The 14,371-nt window shown below is 46.7% G+C and overlaps 1 protein-coding gene across 1 annotated transcript in view; it reads left to right on the top strand.

The window, feature by feature from the left end:
• Positions 1–14,371, top strand: part of F13A1 (coagulation factor XIII A chain) — a 149,508-nt gene that overhangs the window by 9,495 nt on the left and 125,642 nt on the right. Inside the window, exon 3 of the mRNA XM_001927630.7 lies at positions 4,031–4,219. Coding sequence (XP_001927665.3) covers positions 4,031–4,219 — 189 coding nt within the window. The remainder of the gene's footprint in view (positions 1–4,030; positions 4,220–14,371) is intronic.

Below are 14,371 nucleotides of genomic sequence, written 5' to 3'. Positions count from 1 at the left end.
GTACTTTCCTGGAAAAGCCATAACCAGAGAAATGTCCTTAATTCTAGGAAAAACACTACAAAAGAGAAGTTCGTAAAATGCGATACATATGTTTCAGAATAGCGTACTGGCTTACAGGTCTGGAAAAGATTTCTTACAGGACAGTTGATGCACCGCCTTTGAGCGCTCGCTGCGCCTGCGCGTGGCGCCAGGGACCCAGGCTGCGGCGGCAGAGCCCGCGCTTGCGCGTCGCGGGCAGACGGTCCCGGCGGCGGCGGCGGCACATTTAACCGTAAGCCGCACTGCTCCCGCCACCAGTGGACGGTGGGGTTTAACGACTCACGCTGTGACAAGATTGAAATGCCTCAGGGAGACGTCAGGGCTCCTGCCGCCGTCTCTGCTGATTGCTGTGCCTCCCCTGTAAGTCCAAGCGTCCTCTCCGTGGGGGTCAGCGAGACGTGCAGGTTCACGGATGTGTGGTGTGGACGGCGCCTACAGGCAGGGGAGATGCGATTCCGGTTGTGGCCTTGAAGTTTAAGGTCGTCGTGGACTGGCCGCCAGTCTTGAGCTGCCTGAGCTTAACTCAGCTGGTTAAGGTGGATGCACGTGCTCGGCCCATTTGCAAAAACTGCCGTCTAGGGCCACCTGCTTGTTTGGATATGCCCCAGGTAGCTCCAACAGCTCCCAGTAACAGACTTGTGAAGGTGAGTTTGATGTTTGCAGCGGGGGGTGGGGGAGGGTGGGGGAGGACGCAGCATAGGCACCCAGGTAAAGGCACAATCCCTCATAATCCAGATTCTTGGTGGGGAGCTGTCTCCTGGGCTTTGGTGAAAGTCCATCCGTTCTGAGAACAAGGTGGCACCTGGAGAGGGTCCAGTGCAATAGCTAACTGCTTTGGAGCTTAGTCCCTGAGGGGCCCCCAGGCTAGCAGGCTGAGCAGGCAATTGGTGTAAAGTCCAGCTCAGGAGCAGGTCTTTAAAAAATGTGGCATTTCCTGGTGGTCTAGCAGTTTAAGCCTTTTAACTGCAGTGGCCTGGGTTCAGTCTCTGTTCTGGGAACTGAGATCCCACATCATACGGTAACAAAAACAAAAAGAGCTAGCAGTGCCTCTGCCAGAAGCACAAAATGTGGTCTGCTTTGGCTCCTTTACGGCATGTGTTCAGCGGCCCCCCAAGAAACAAGCTGCTATTGGCAGCTGAGGGCCCAGGGGCCTACACCCCAAATTTATTCTGTTCCTGTCTTCTAAACGGGATTCAGTAGAAATAGCTTCGATCCTTATCTAGTATTTGATGTGAAATATTTATTTTGTGAAACAATGTAAGCGATTGTAAATCCCCACGTATCTATTCGATTAAGTGCAATAGTAGGGTGCAGTCACAATAGTGCATCTAGTCCTTTGCCTTTCATTATTGCACAAAAAATTAGATAAGACCAGTGAACAAGACAAGTGGACAGATAGGCAAAGTCACCTACACAATGAGAAATTAGAACATGAACTGGAATGATCCAATAATTTAAGTCACATGTTTTAATTAATCAAGGGTTCAAATATATATCTTGTCACTATATTAATTTCTTTAAAGTCATGTTCAGGCACGGTGCTGTTTAAAAAAAACCATGAATGAGCTTTGTCCATAGATGGACGTTGTCAAACGTTACCCCAGGTTTGATGTGGAATGCAGCTTTAAACAAACAAACAAAAAGTGTTTTAAACATCCTTCTCAAAGCAAATTATACAATTTGAGAGCATCTTGAAACTTATCGACTAAACATGCGGACACAAATGCACAAAATAAAGTTGGCAACATTAGAAGAAAAATGAGGGTTGAAGACAGGGAGAATGTTTTACTCAGAGGAACCCTGAAGGGGTCTTGATATTCCTGGAGAGTGCCATGGAGGGACTAGGACGTAGTCTGTATTCACACAGATGTTAGAACCCGGGTCCACGGTTAGAAAGAGTGCGGGGAAGCAGATGTCAGGGCATCTTGTGAGATGATGCAGATGATGCAGAGGTTGCAGATGATGCAGGATGTTTACAGATGCGCTGTTGGCTTTGTAAGATAGCGGATTCCCTATTCAGACGGAAGCTCGAAGCCTAAGCGTTAGGATGCTCATGGGGCTGTTTCATGCAGTACAGAGCTGGTCTAGCAGATGGTCCAGAAGTTCCCTTTGCTCTTTGAGATTCTGTGAGGTCGTAATATCAGTGTATTTCCCCCGTGGGTACCGATGAATGGAGAGCTGATTAAACCTTTTTTCTGAGGAAGTAGATTTTTAGACGTTTCGACAAAACAAAACGTCGTTGAAAAGTCACAGCCCTGAGAAAGATGGCCAAATGAGTCGAAACGATGGTCCTTCGCCACTGGGACATTTGTGCTTCTCCACCTCTTTCTGAAGCTGGGGTAACGCTGGGGGTTGCGACCTTAATAAGACCAGAGAACTTAGGAGGAAGGTGGCTCAGAAGAGAGGGTGGTATAGAGAAATGAGCATGATGGAAGGCTCTGAGACGAGGCAGAAATAAAACGGCGTCTGGCACTTTCTGTTTGTTATAATGTCACAGTCAGAACTGAAGTGAGCCCTTGTAAAATATAGAACAGCTCCATCACAGGGCAGAGTCAGCAAGCTCCGAGGAAGCCTGTGGCCCCACTATGTGCAGGCGTAGTGCCAGATCCTGTTAGGTTGTTGAATCTTTGTAGAAATTCTCAAGATAGCAGTATCTTCATTTCAAAGGTGGTGAAACTCAGCTTCAGAGAGGCAACGTCTCTTACCTTTGTAATTAGGAGACCTGAGATTCGAACTCAGGATTATCTGGACTTTGATGAATCAAGGATGTTTCTGGGATGCCTAGACTTTAGAACTAGGAGTATCTTCATGAGCCCAGTCCCTCCGTTTGGCCTCTGAGAAAATGAGGCCGGAAGGGACCAGGCGTCCTGCAACAGGACTCCCAGGTAAAAGCAAAGGAAGCCAGTGAGTCTTGCAGGGTGAAGCCACAGCTGTCCGTGTATACAGAGTTCACAGCTGTGCAGCCCGCAGGGTCAAGGAGAGGGAGGGAAGGCAAGAAGCCAGGGTGCACCCCTCCCAGCCTTCTTTCCATGGTGCCCCTCAGAACCCCAGATGCCCACACAGCAATCTGTCTTTAGATCTTCTCAACCGCAGTGTAGGCGGAGAGTTAGACTTGCGTTCCCATTCAGTGATCCTTTGCCGAGGGAATGGGGGCGGGGGGAGACCTAACTTTTATCCCGTGCTCCCATGTCTCAGATAAATATATAATGGACATTTGCACTCTCAGTTCCAAAAATCAGAGGGAAAACCTGTAGATTTCGGCATCACACCCAGGTTTGACTTCCAGGTGGGTTGTCTGTTTAGTAGCCAGGGAAGTATGAGGCGTGTTTCTGCTTGTGCAAAGTGGGAACAATCCTACCTATACCTCAGAGGAAAGTTGGTGTCCTTTCCCCACACGTGTTCCTTCTGTTTCCTGCCTTTGAGGGGTGAGACCTGCTTTTAGAAGTATGGAAGTTGGTGGGGACAGGGTTGACCCTTCCTGAAGGAAGTAAGTAAAACTTTGGCTGGATGGTCAGTTTTGTCCTTAGAATGCCCCTCGGAGGCTTGGTCAAAGTTGATTCCTTCCTTTTTAAAGGTAAGACCATTAGAGAGGTTATTCCCTGCTTGTCCCAACATAGGGAAGATGTAGCCATCACGGGAGGCACATGATATAAAGAAAACCAACATGGGACTTGAACGTGAAGACTTGAGCTTCAGTCCTAGTTTCTCTGTATCTAGACCCACGGTACAGGTCTCATCAAACCTGCTCTGTTATCCCAACATGAGGGCCATGGGGTCTGAAATGAGACCAGAAGGCAGAGGAGTTTTTTAAAAATCTTTGAAAGTCAGGATGTCACCAGAGACAGCCTCTCAAACCTACCTCCCCCCGTACAGCGTTTCATCCGATTAACCTTTCTACTTCGCTTCTTCAGGAAGAACGATCTTGTTTTTTTGGCTTTGTGTTTAAACCAGAGACACTCAGCGGTTTCCCGATTGTTTTCTCTGTGTACAGACTACCTGAATGTGACGGATGTTCACCTGTTCAAGGAGCGATGGGACAGCAACAAGGTGGACCACCACACTGACAAATACGACAGCAAGAAGCTGATTGTACGCCGAGGACAGCCTTTCTACATCCAGATCGACTTCAGCCGTCCCTATGACCCCAGAAGGGACCTCTTCAGGGTGGAATATGTCATTGGTGAGTCCCCTGTGCGAGCCCTGCTCAGGGCAGTCACCTCTCTTACGGGTCATGATGGAGGATGGGCACGGGCACCGTTGTGTCGTGTCCCAGAATCATGTTGTGGCAAGTGGCTGGAGCTGGGAGCACATCCAGCTCCTGGACCACCCTATACTCTAAGACGGGTCTGATATAATGCCAAACATCAAGAATTTGGGCCAAGTTAGGCAAAAATGAAAGTGAGTACTGTTGGCATAAAATGTTAATTCAGTTTTTCTCCTGAAGTGGTTTTGGCTTCCTACAGTTGTGACTTTGAACTTATCACCTCTGCCCTCGTGATTTAAGTGGTCTCATGGTGAAAATATTTGCAAATCTTCGTATATGAGCTCCGTGAACATTTCCCAGAGTTTGTTCTGCTCTAATCTCATCCCATGGGTGGCTTTCTAGTCAAGTTCACCAAACACTTTGTGCTCTCATCTCCTCTTGTAGGTTGAGAAGGCACATTTTCCATTAAAAGTTCTGGGAAGTACCATTTCTTTGTTTGGGCCAGTGCTTCCCAAATGAGTTCAATCATGGAGCCCTTTATTAAGTCCTACGTGTTAACATTAGACAATTTTAGTAACTATGTCTCTAGGAATTTACAAAAGAAACAAGTAAAACACCTGCACTGTAAAGCAAGGATGGCTTAGTATCAGGAGAGCTGTCCGGATAATCCCATATATAAAAATAAGTGGAGAAGTCAGGTGATCACATCAGATTATTGGAAGGAATATGGTTAAATTCAGCAGCTGTAAGACTTTAAACAAAAGTAGGAGAATGCTCTTCAGTTATACTCAAGATTACTCCAAGCCAGCAGCCCTTGGTATCATAACTGGCAAAAAAATTAGTAATTTTCCTTATAATCAGAAATTAGAGAAATAAGCCACTAGCACCATTTCTTTTTTTAAGCATTATTTTAGAGGTTTGAGCAAATGAGTGATAGAAGAGAAATATAATATCTGTTACACATATGTATGTATTTGGTATGTATGACATATTTGATTTGTACATGTGCATGTGTGTGTATATTTGGTATATACATACCATGATACCACAAATGACCGTGTGTATGACCAAATGACCAAAATATAAACATGTGACAAAAGTACCACAATCAGTGAACAAAAGATAGACTTGGAAACATATTCAAAAATATGTCATAAATAAAATATTAACACAGAAATCAAAAAACTCTTCCATATCATCAATCATGCAGTCGAAAAATATGTAACATAGATGAAGAGACAATTCACAGAAGAAAAATCCAAGTGGTCTATAGTCGTATGAAAACATGCTCAACTACACTAGCAGACTAGGAAAACAAATCAAAGCAGTATCTCTCGGGCTGGCAAAATTTTAGGAAAGACTGTCATTTCTGTAATATCTCCTGCCATGAACATAGAGAAGAGCACTCATTGCTGATATATGTGCAATTTAATAACTTTTTAGGAAAGCGATTTGGCATCCCTATTGATATTTAAAAGACATCTGCCCTTTGCCCAGCAGTACCACTCTTAGAAATCTATACCAGGGATATTTAAAATTTTAAGATACAGTTTTTTAAAAATGGGTATTATTTACTGTAGCATTGGATAGTGAGGAAAAAAAGCAAACAAACTAAAAGTGGAATGGTTGAAAATACTGTGATATATTCACACAATGAGTGGGTTGTGGACTTCCTGTCGCGACTCAGGGGAAACGGATCCGACTAGGATCCATGAAGACTCAGGTTCGATCCCTGGCCTCGATCAGTGGGTCAGGGATCTGGTGTTTCCATGTGCTGTGGTGTGGGTCGCAGACGTGGCTCAGATCCCACCTGGCTGTGACTGTGGTGTGGTGTGGGCCAGCAGCTATAGCTCTGATTCAGCCCCTAGCCTGGGAATGTCCATATGCCACGGATGTGGCCCTGAAACCCAAACAAACCAACAAAAAACCAACTGACCAAACAAAAAAAAACCCCATAATGCATGGGTTATGACTTTGACCTAAGCTGGATAACATCAAGGGAGAAGCAGTGAGGGAGAAAAAGAGATTTAGAAGAGTTTACATGGGATCCTGTGTGTGTGTGTGTGTGTGTGTGTGTGTGTAAAAGTGCATGTTCAAAAACTGGTAAAGTACTAGGAGTTCAGGAAAAATTATGAAGCACACACATTGGTGTCGATGCAGGTTCTTTGGTGGAAATGTAGCCAGAGCGAAGGTGAGAGAAGCTAAAGCAAAGGAGGCTGAGCAAAAAAGGGAGGGAGAAAAGTGAGCATGATAGGACTGCGTGGAGGAATCGGTGTAAAATCGCGATCTGTGGAAATAAATAGAAAGAAACTGAAAGCGATAAAGTTAAAACTAAAACCCTCCCTTGGAGGGGGGCCTTGTGGCTGCTGAGCACTTGAGGCGTGTGGCTTGTGCTTATTTGAATTTACCGTGCAAATGCGTACATAAACGTGAGGAAACTGGTTGACGATAGACGTGGGAGGGGAGAGCAGAGACCCCTGAGTTGGAATAAACAACATGAGCGCCATGCTTGGGCTCAACACAGAATTCTTTGGTATCCCAAGGGTGCCATGAGAAGAGGGAGGGCAAACTTAGTACTGTTCCTGTGTGTTAGGCAAAAAGAAATAACCACCATTTAATTACATTTAGGGAACAGACTCTTACTGTTACTTTTTTAAAATAACAGACACTTCAGGTGAGAGAAGACTCCACAGCTAATTTTTTAAACACTATGTTAAAATATGACGAACATTTATTTTTTCTTTCTTTCCCTCAGTGTAGCTTTCTTTTGTGTGTATGTGTATGCATATGCATGCTTGTTTGGACTAGATGTGGTTAAATTGTCCTTGACACATGCATAATAAAATGATCACTCCATGCATGTCAACAAATATCCATTTGAAGCTCTGTCCCCAGTTTTTCTTCCAACTTCACAGGAATGTTTACCTTCACCTTGATAGCCAAATATTTAGGGCAGTGACAAGAGGGTAGGGCCACCTTGTCCCTTGGATTTATCTGAGATCCGAGAGCTTCTCCTACAACCACTCAGAATATAATTACAATAATGAAAGTCTTAGGAAGCATGTGTGTCTTGGGTTAAGTTTCCAGGAAACAAACTCTGGAAAGGAGACAGATGTGGAACGAGTTCATTGGGGAGGGCTCTCGGGATCAGCATCCGTGCAGGAATGAAGGGATCCCAGATCCAAGCTGGGCAGAGGAGGCGTTGAATTCCAGTGAGCAAAGCCTTCGGTGGATCCTGCGGTGAGCTCTGGAGCTGGATTCTGTCTTCAGGGCTGCCCAGGCTTGAGGCAAGGGCATGGCCCCTTTATACTCTAGCACTAACTGGTCATTGGCTACAAGCCGCCCCCAGGGAGGAGGTAATTGGTGTAGCTGGGTCTCTACAGCTGGGGGCCCACCCTAGGGAGCAGCTCAGTGAGAGCTGGGAGCTACCAGCACTTCCGGCCCAGAGGCAAGGATGCCTCTGTCCTGAACGGGAAAGGTCTGGGCAGCAGACCACAGCATCCACTGCAGTAAGCATCTGAAGTCCTCTCTTTTTGGAAGAAGACATAGTACTACTTTTGTTCCTTCAACAGAAAGGAGGGCAGAGGAAGCATAGCAAGTTTGCCTTTGAGAGTAAACACCTGCATGTTAAAGAAAAAAAAAAAACCTCATACAACTCAATGTTAAACAAACAAACAAAACCACTCCAATCAAAAAATGGGCATTGGACTAGAGTAGATATTTTTCCAAAGAAGACATACAGATGGCCAACAGGCACATGAAAAGATGCTCAGCATCCCTAGTTATTAGAGAAATGCAAATTGAAACTACAGTGGGGTACCACCTCACACCTGTCAGAATGCTAACATCACAAATCTACAAACAGCAAATGTTGGAGAGCATGGGGAGAAAAGGGAACCTGCCTATGTGTTGGTGGGGGTGGAAATGGGTGTGGTCACTATGGAAACTAGTATGGAGCATCCTTTTTAAAAAAAAAAAAAAACTAAACTGAAAACAGAACTATCATGTGATCCAGCAATTCGGCTCCTGAGTTTATATCCACCCCCCTCCAAAATACTAATTTTAAGTACACCTGCACCCCAGTGCTCATAGCAGCACTATTGACAATTTTTTTGGAAGCAGCTCAAATGCCCACCTACAGATGATTAGAGTAAGAACACACACACACACACACACACACACACACACACACGAACACTGGACTATTACTCAGCCATAAAAAGAATGAGATGCTACCATTTGCAGCAACATGAATGGTCCTAGAGAATATGATGCTTAGTGAAATAAGTCAGAGAAGGACTAATACTATACAATGTCACTTATGGGTAGAACCTAAAAATAATACAAATGAGTGTGTGTACAAAACAGAAGCATACTTACAGACGTAGAAAAAAAAAACTTGTGGTTACTCAAGGAGTATGGTAAGGGGGGAGGATAAATTCAGATACAAACTACTGTATAAAATAGATAAGCAACAAGGATTTGCTGCAAAGCACAGGGACTTATAACCATTATCTTGTAATAACCTATAATAGAGTATAAGCTGCAAAAATACTGAAACACTATGCTGTGCACTTGAAACTAACATGATATTGTAAATCAACTCTACTCAATTAAAAAGAGTAGTTCCTGAAATGAGAAGAATCGAGATGAAATTCAGGGCAAAAGTTTGTATGTGCAGGTACACCTCAATTTCAAGAAGCCTAGAAGGTGGAAAAAGTGATTTAAAGAACAGAAAAGAGAATACTTGCTAAAAAATAAAGGACACACACGCGTCTCCTCCAATATTTATTTTAGGGAGTTTATAACACAATTGGATTTATTAACAAAGGTCGATTTATGCACTACTTTTAAAGAATATGATTACGGCATAGTGCAACCTGACATCGTATTAAAAATACGGAGAAAATAACTAGACTTAATTGCTTCCAGTTTGCATTCAGTTCTTTGCTATTGTTCCTCCGTCTTTCCCTGAGACTTTATAGAAAATGAGCTGAAATGTCTTAATACTCTGGAGTTTTCTTTTGTTGCAGTCCTCAGAACCTAGGGTCATGGGACTTATTTGTAAGTGATTGTGCCTTCGAATCAAGTTTTCTTTTTGCATATTTAAGTAAATAGCCTTTTAGATGGTCCCAGATTTAACCCCTCATACACTGGGTTCTCGGAGTGGAGAAGGGGAACAGGAAGCCCCTCCCTTCTCCTGACCAGAGCATCAGGTCGTCTCAGCACTTGGATACCTGGGTTCAGTGGTAGCTGGTGGCACATAGCTCTCTCTGTGAGTTAGGTGGGAGGCGTTGATGAATTTGAGGTGGTGGGTGTGGCTGGAAAATGTGCCTGGTAGCATCTTGAACTTTTTTTCTCTCTCCACCCCTGAGCCTGCAGCCCTGACAGGTCATAGAGGGCTTGGGGCACAGCGTTATTTATAGGTTTCCTTAACCTGCAGCTAGAGCTATGAAAAGCCGGGAACAGGTCGTGTTTATTTGCTGTTGCTTGAGCCTGGGCTCCCTACTTGTTTGATAGTTCTTTGGGGCACATTCACTCCAAGGAACGAATTTTCAGCCATCTCTCTTACCAGAGCCCCTCCCCACCCGAAACAACAGAGGTTGCTATAGTGCAAGTTCCTGTGCCCCTTGCAAGGGGAGGCCAAACAAACCGAATGTCGGAGTTTGGAGCACGGAAAGGTTTATTGCAGGCCACACAAGGGGACCTTGGTGCTCGTGCCCCCCCCCAAAAGCCTGAATCCCCCTAACCAAAATTGTGAAGCATGTTTAAAAGCCCCATGAGGGAGAAGGGGGTTGCAGAGTCAGTGACCAACTTGTGCACAATTCTTTGATTGGCTGATGGTGAGGTCACAGGATGGTGTCACAGGGGTTAACGGTGATCAGTCATAGGTTCCAGGAGGCCCTGGGGGCTACCGGCTCATGGTCATTAAATAGTCAACATCTTCCTTCTGGTTGAGGGTGAGTGGATTTCCACATTCGTAAGAGAACTCCGAGGAATGTGCATCGGATGCTGTGATCAGGTGCCAGAGAGAGGAGCTAAAGCAGAGGATGTGGGGGGAGGTGTTTGCCCTGGGAGGGCCCGTAGGGTCCCGCTTGGGTTACGGGGTACACTGTTACCCTGCTCAGTGACCCCTTTAGAGTGCCTGCGGGGTCCTTAGGCAAGTTCTTTCTCCCTGAGTCCAGTCACAGGAGCCCTGGGGCCTTGAGGCCAGCATCTCACACATTCTTGTGACCTACAGCTCAGTCCCTTGTGGGCTCCCACACCTCCAGACTGGGTACCGCAGAAAGAAGAGCAGAAGGAGGGCATCAGCCAAGCCCACCAGAGTTTCCCAGAAGCCCCAGGGAGCCATTAATGTGTCATTTCCTACCCTCATCTCAAGGAGGAGCTGTGGAAGGACCTCGTTTTTCCAGTCTCTCCAGAGCAGAGGGACCCGGAGAGCTAAGCCTGGATGCTGGTAGACCCCCGGTGGCATCTAGAAGCCCCTCCCAGCCCTGCCACCCGCAGCCCAGAAGTGCAGCTTAGTGAGTTACTGAGCACCCCCCCGGGGCAGGTCATTCAGAGAGCCGTCGCCACGTGCCCGATCATTAACGGGGACCATAGAAGTTGCAGATTCTGTTATTAACCTATTGAAACATCAAAATATCCTCAACACTTTACTATTTCTATTTCATTTTTTTCTGTTTTTTATGAATGTACAGTTGATTTACAATGTCGTGCCAATTTCTGCTGTACAGCAAAGTGACCCAGTCATACATATATACTTTCTCTCTCTCCTTTTGTTTACTTTTTAGGGCCGCACCCTAAAAAGTATATGAAAGTTCCCAGGCTAGGGGTCACATTGGAGCTGCAGCTGCCGGCCTACACCACAGCCACAGCCACAGCCACAGCCGTGCCATATCCCAGCCGTAGTCTGCAGTCTAGGCTGGAGCTCACCGGATCCTCAAAGCCACCGAGCGAGTGAGGCAAGGGATCGAGCCTGCATCCTCATGGATATTCGTTGGGTTCGTTGTCACTGAGCCTCAACAGAAACTCCTACAGTCTTTTTCTTATCTTCTATTATGTTCTATCCCAAGTGAGTGGATAGAGTCCGCTGTGCTGTACAGCAGGACCTCATTGCTTCTCCATTCTAAATGCAATAGTTTACATCTACCAACTCCAAACTCCCCGTCCATCCCACTCCCCCCCCCCTCCACCCCTCGGCAACCACAAGTCTGTTGTCTATGTCTGTAGTTCACTTGTTTCTTGAGTAGTGGTTCTCTGAGGCCAGCTGGGGTGCCAGTCTAATGTGTATTCCAGACGGGAGTGGCATGAACGATTCTCATTTAGGGGGTTCACAGCGGGGCAGGAGGTGCTCAGAGGGGAGAGGGTGAGAGCCTGGGTTTGGGCAGTGGTTCAAGAGCTGAAGAGGAGGGTGAGGTCTAAGAAATGTCGAGAGGACAGAAAATCTACAGGACTAGGGATGGGCAGTCTGCGTGGAGTGAGAAGGAGGCTCCAGCTCCTGGGTTCTTGGCTTGTGTGCCCACGATGACAGGGGCCGGCACTTCCGGAGGAGGTAAAGCGTGGAGGGGATTCAGGAGAGAAGAGCCGAGTGTGGGCAATGAGAATGATTGATGGTGGTGGCTCCCACTGCAGCTCACTCACTGGCCCCAGGGACTGAGCAGAGGTGCTGCGTGCTGCCCAGTTAACCCTTCACGCACCCCTCTGGGCCCTGGATGGTCATTACCTGTGTCTTTCAGATGAGCTGAGGGTCGGAGCGGTGGTTAGGGAACTTACCCCAGGTAACCGCTGGAAGATGCTGGGGCCGTAATCCTAACATTCAGCAATCAGACATTCGACATCCCTGACATTCAGTGTTCTCTCCTGAGCCCGACGCGAGGACCTCTGCCAGTGAAACGCAGAGGGGCATTTTGGAGGAGATTCTCTTTGATCCTGCTGAGGCTGAAGCACCCGAGGAACTTCCAGGGAACTATGGCCATAGACGGTCCCATGTGTGAACTGAAGCTTGGGGAAGAGGTTCAGGCTGGATGTATGGAGATCTGGAAGTCACGCACCCAGAGATGGGTGTCACCCACATAGAGTTGGGCAGGATTGTTCAGGAAAAGTAAATCAAGGGAGAAGTGGACTGAGGCTCAGCTCCCGGGAAAATCCACTTTTAAGGAGTCAGTCCAGGAGTTCCCATTGTGGTTCAGCGGGTTAAGAACCCGACCAGTATCCATGAGGATGCAGGTTCAATCCATGACCTTGCTCAGTGGGTTAAGGAACCGGCGTTGCTGCTGGCTGCAGCTTGGATCCCATGTTGCCACGACTATGGTGTAGGCCAGCAGCTGCAGCGCGGATTCGACCCCTAGCCTGCGAACCTCCATTTGCAGCAAGTGCAGCCCTAAAATAATTAAGGGGAATCGGTCCAGGAACTGGAGCCCCTGGAGAAGGTTCATGGTCAGATGAGTAGAAAGGACATCGGGGAAGGTAGTGTCACCAAATCCAAGAGAACTGGGTGCTTAAAGAGGCAGTGTTTAATCTTTTGGCTTTGGAAAGGAGAAAGGAAACTTTAGATAGTACCTAGAGAAGAAAGTGGGTAAGAGGAGGGTGGTTTGTCTTGGGCATCTTTTAGCATCGGAGGTACTTGAACTTGTGTGTAGGCGGAGGGTCGGGAACCAGTGGAAGAAGAATCCTGATGTAACAGAATGCTGAACTAGTAGAAGCATGGCATGACGTGGCCTGGGTGAGGGCTTGACGTGGCAGAAGGCTCTCCTTCTGGGGATGTTGGGGAAGCGGTGGCGGGGGTGTTACTGTGTGAGGCAGAGAGCCGGGGAGATGATTCTGACGCCTGATGGCCTCAGCTTTCCCAAAGACCCAGGAGGTGAGCTGGTGCTGCGGGTACTCAGGCCTTTCCTCATATATGAGAGCATTGCCCAGATCCTTTAAGACTGGCTGTCCCCTTGGATTTGCGGTTCAAAAAGTCCGGGTAAAAATCACCATCCGTGATGGACACAGACACAGCACAGTTTTTCTGCTGAGAAATGTCTTGCCCCAGATTCTACGGCTGGTAAGATGTAAAGAAATATTTCCCAGCCTGTGTGCCCCCTACTCTTTGATGCTGTGTTTTGACGGACATGGGCTACCTGTTTCCCCCCCTTTGCAGCAACCTTGATATAGGACGTCACCTCCAATGCGTGCTGCTGTGTGTTCCTGCGTCAGCGTCAGCGGTCAGCATGTTCATTTTTAAGCGCCTCGTGACGTGGCTCATAAGGCATCTTAGAATCTAGGACAGTGTGTCCCAGAGGGCGCTTTCTGTGCACACCTGGCATGTGAGATGTTCCTTGGGAAAAAACGTTCCCATGGTCCAGTGCACGGGGGTCATGCTGAGTTTCACGCCTCTCCTTGGAGAGTCCCAGCGTGCAAGCGTCTCTTAAAGGTTCTGTGTTGATACGCAGTTAAAAAAAAAGTCTTTAGCCTGACTCCCCCGAAATTGTTTTACTGCAAGCACTGCTCTACCATATTTTTATTTTTAGAATACCTGTTAGTAAAATGCAGAACTCACTCTAGGAAGTGCTGAACTTCAGTTGCACTTGACCTCTGTTCTGCGGAGACCCTGAGGATGGAGGATGGCATTTGAATGGCTTTACAGTCAGTGTGCATATCGGTAACTCAACATCCACTTGTTTCTTTTAGACACTTCAGGTTTGGTGCCAGCATTAAAATAACTCTATCAATCTGGCATCACATTCAGTAACTTTTCAGAAATGATTGCTTTCCTTTTTTATATTGATATATTTATTTGGCTCCTTTTACCATGAATTAGGTTTACCTTCCTTTTGAATGTGTTTATTGAACCTTGCACATACAAAGCACTGTGCTGGGCTTAGGGGAGGAAATCTGTTTCCTCCTTTGCCCTCAGAGAGTGTGGAGAGGGCAGTCTGAACACTGGAGGTTGAGTTCAATGCCAGCCTCTTGGGCAGAAGGCCTGGAAAGCGATTGATGGTGCAGCTCCCTGGAGGAGAAGCCCTGGGAAGTGCTATTTGAGCTGGGTCTTGAAGGATGAATAGGAGTTGACCCAGTGGAATGGAAACGGTGTCCATTCTAGAAACAAAAAACGGCAAGGTCGTTGGAGGAAGAAAACTTGGA

This window comes from Sus scrofa, chromosome 7 (genome assembly GCF_000003025.6).
Source record: "Sus scrofa isolate TJ Tabasco breed Duroc chromosome 7, Sscrofa11.1, whole genome shotgun sequence".
Taxonomy (NCBI): domain Eukaryota; kingdom Metazoa; phylum Chordata; class Mammalia; order Artiodactyla; family Suidae; genus Sus; species Sus scrofa.
Note: the sequence above shows the minus strand (reverse complement) of the source record. Positions and strands in the feature narration are given on the sequence as shown.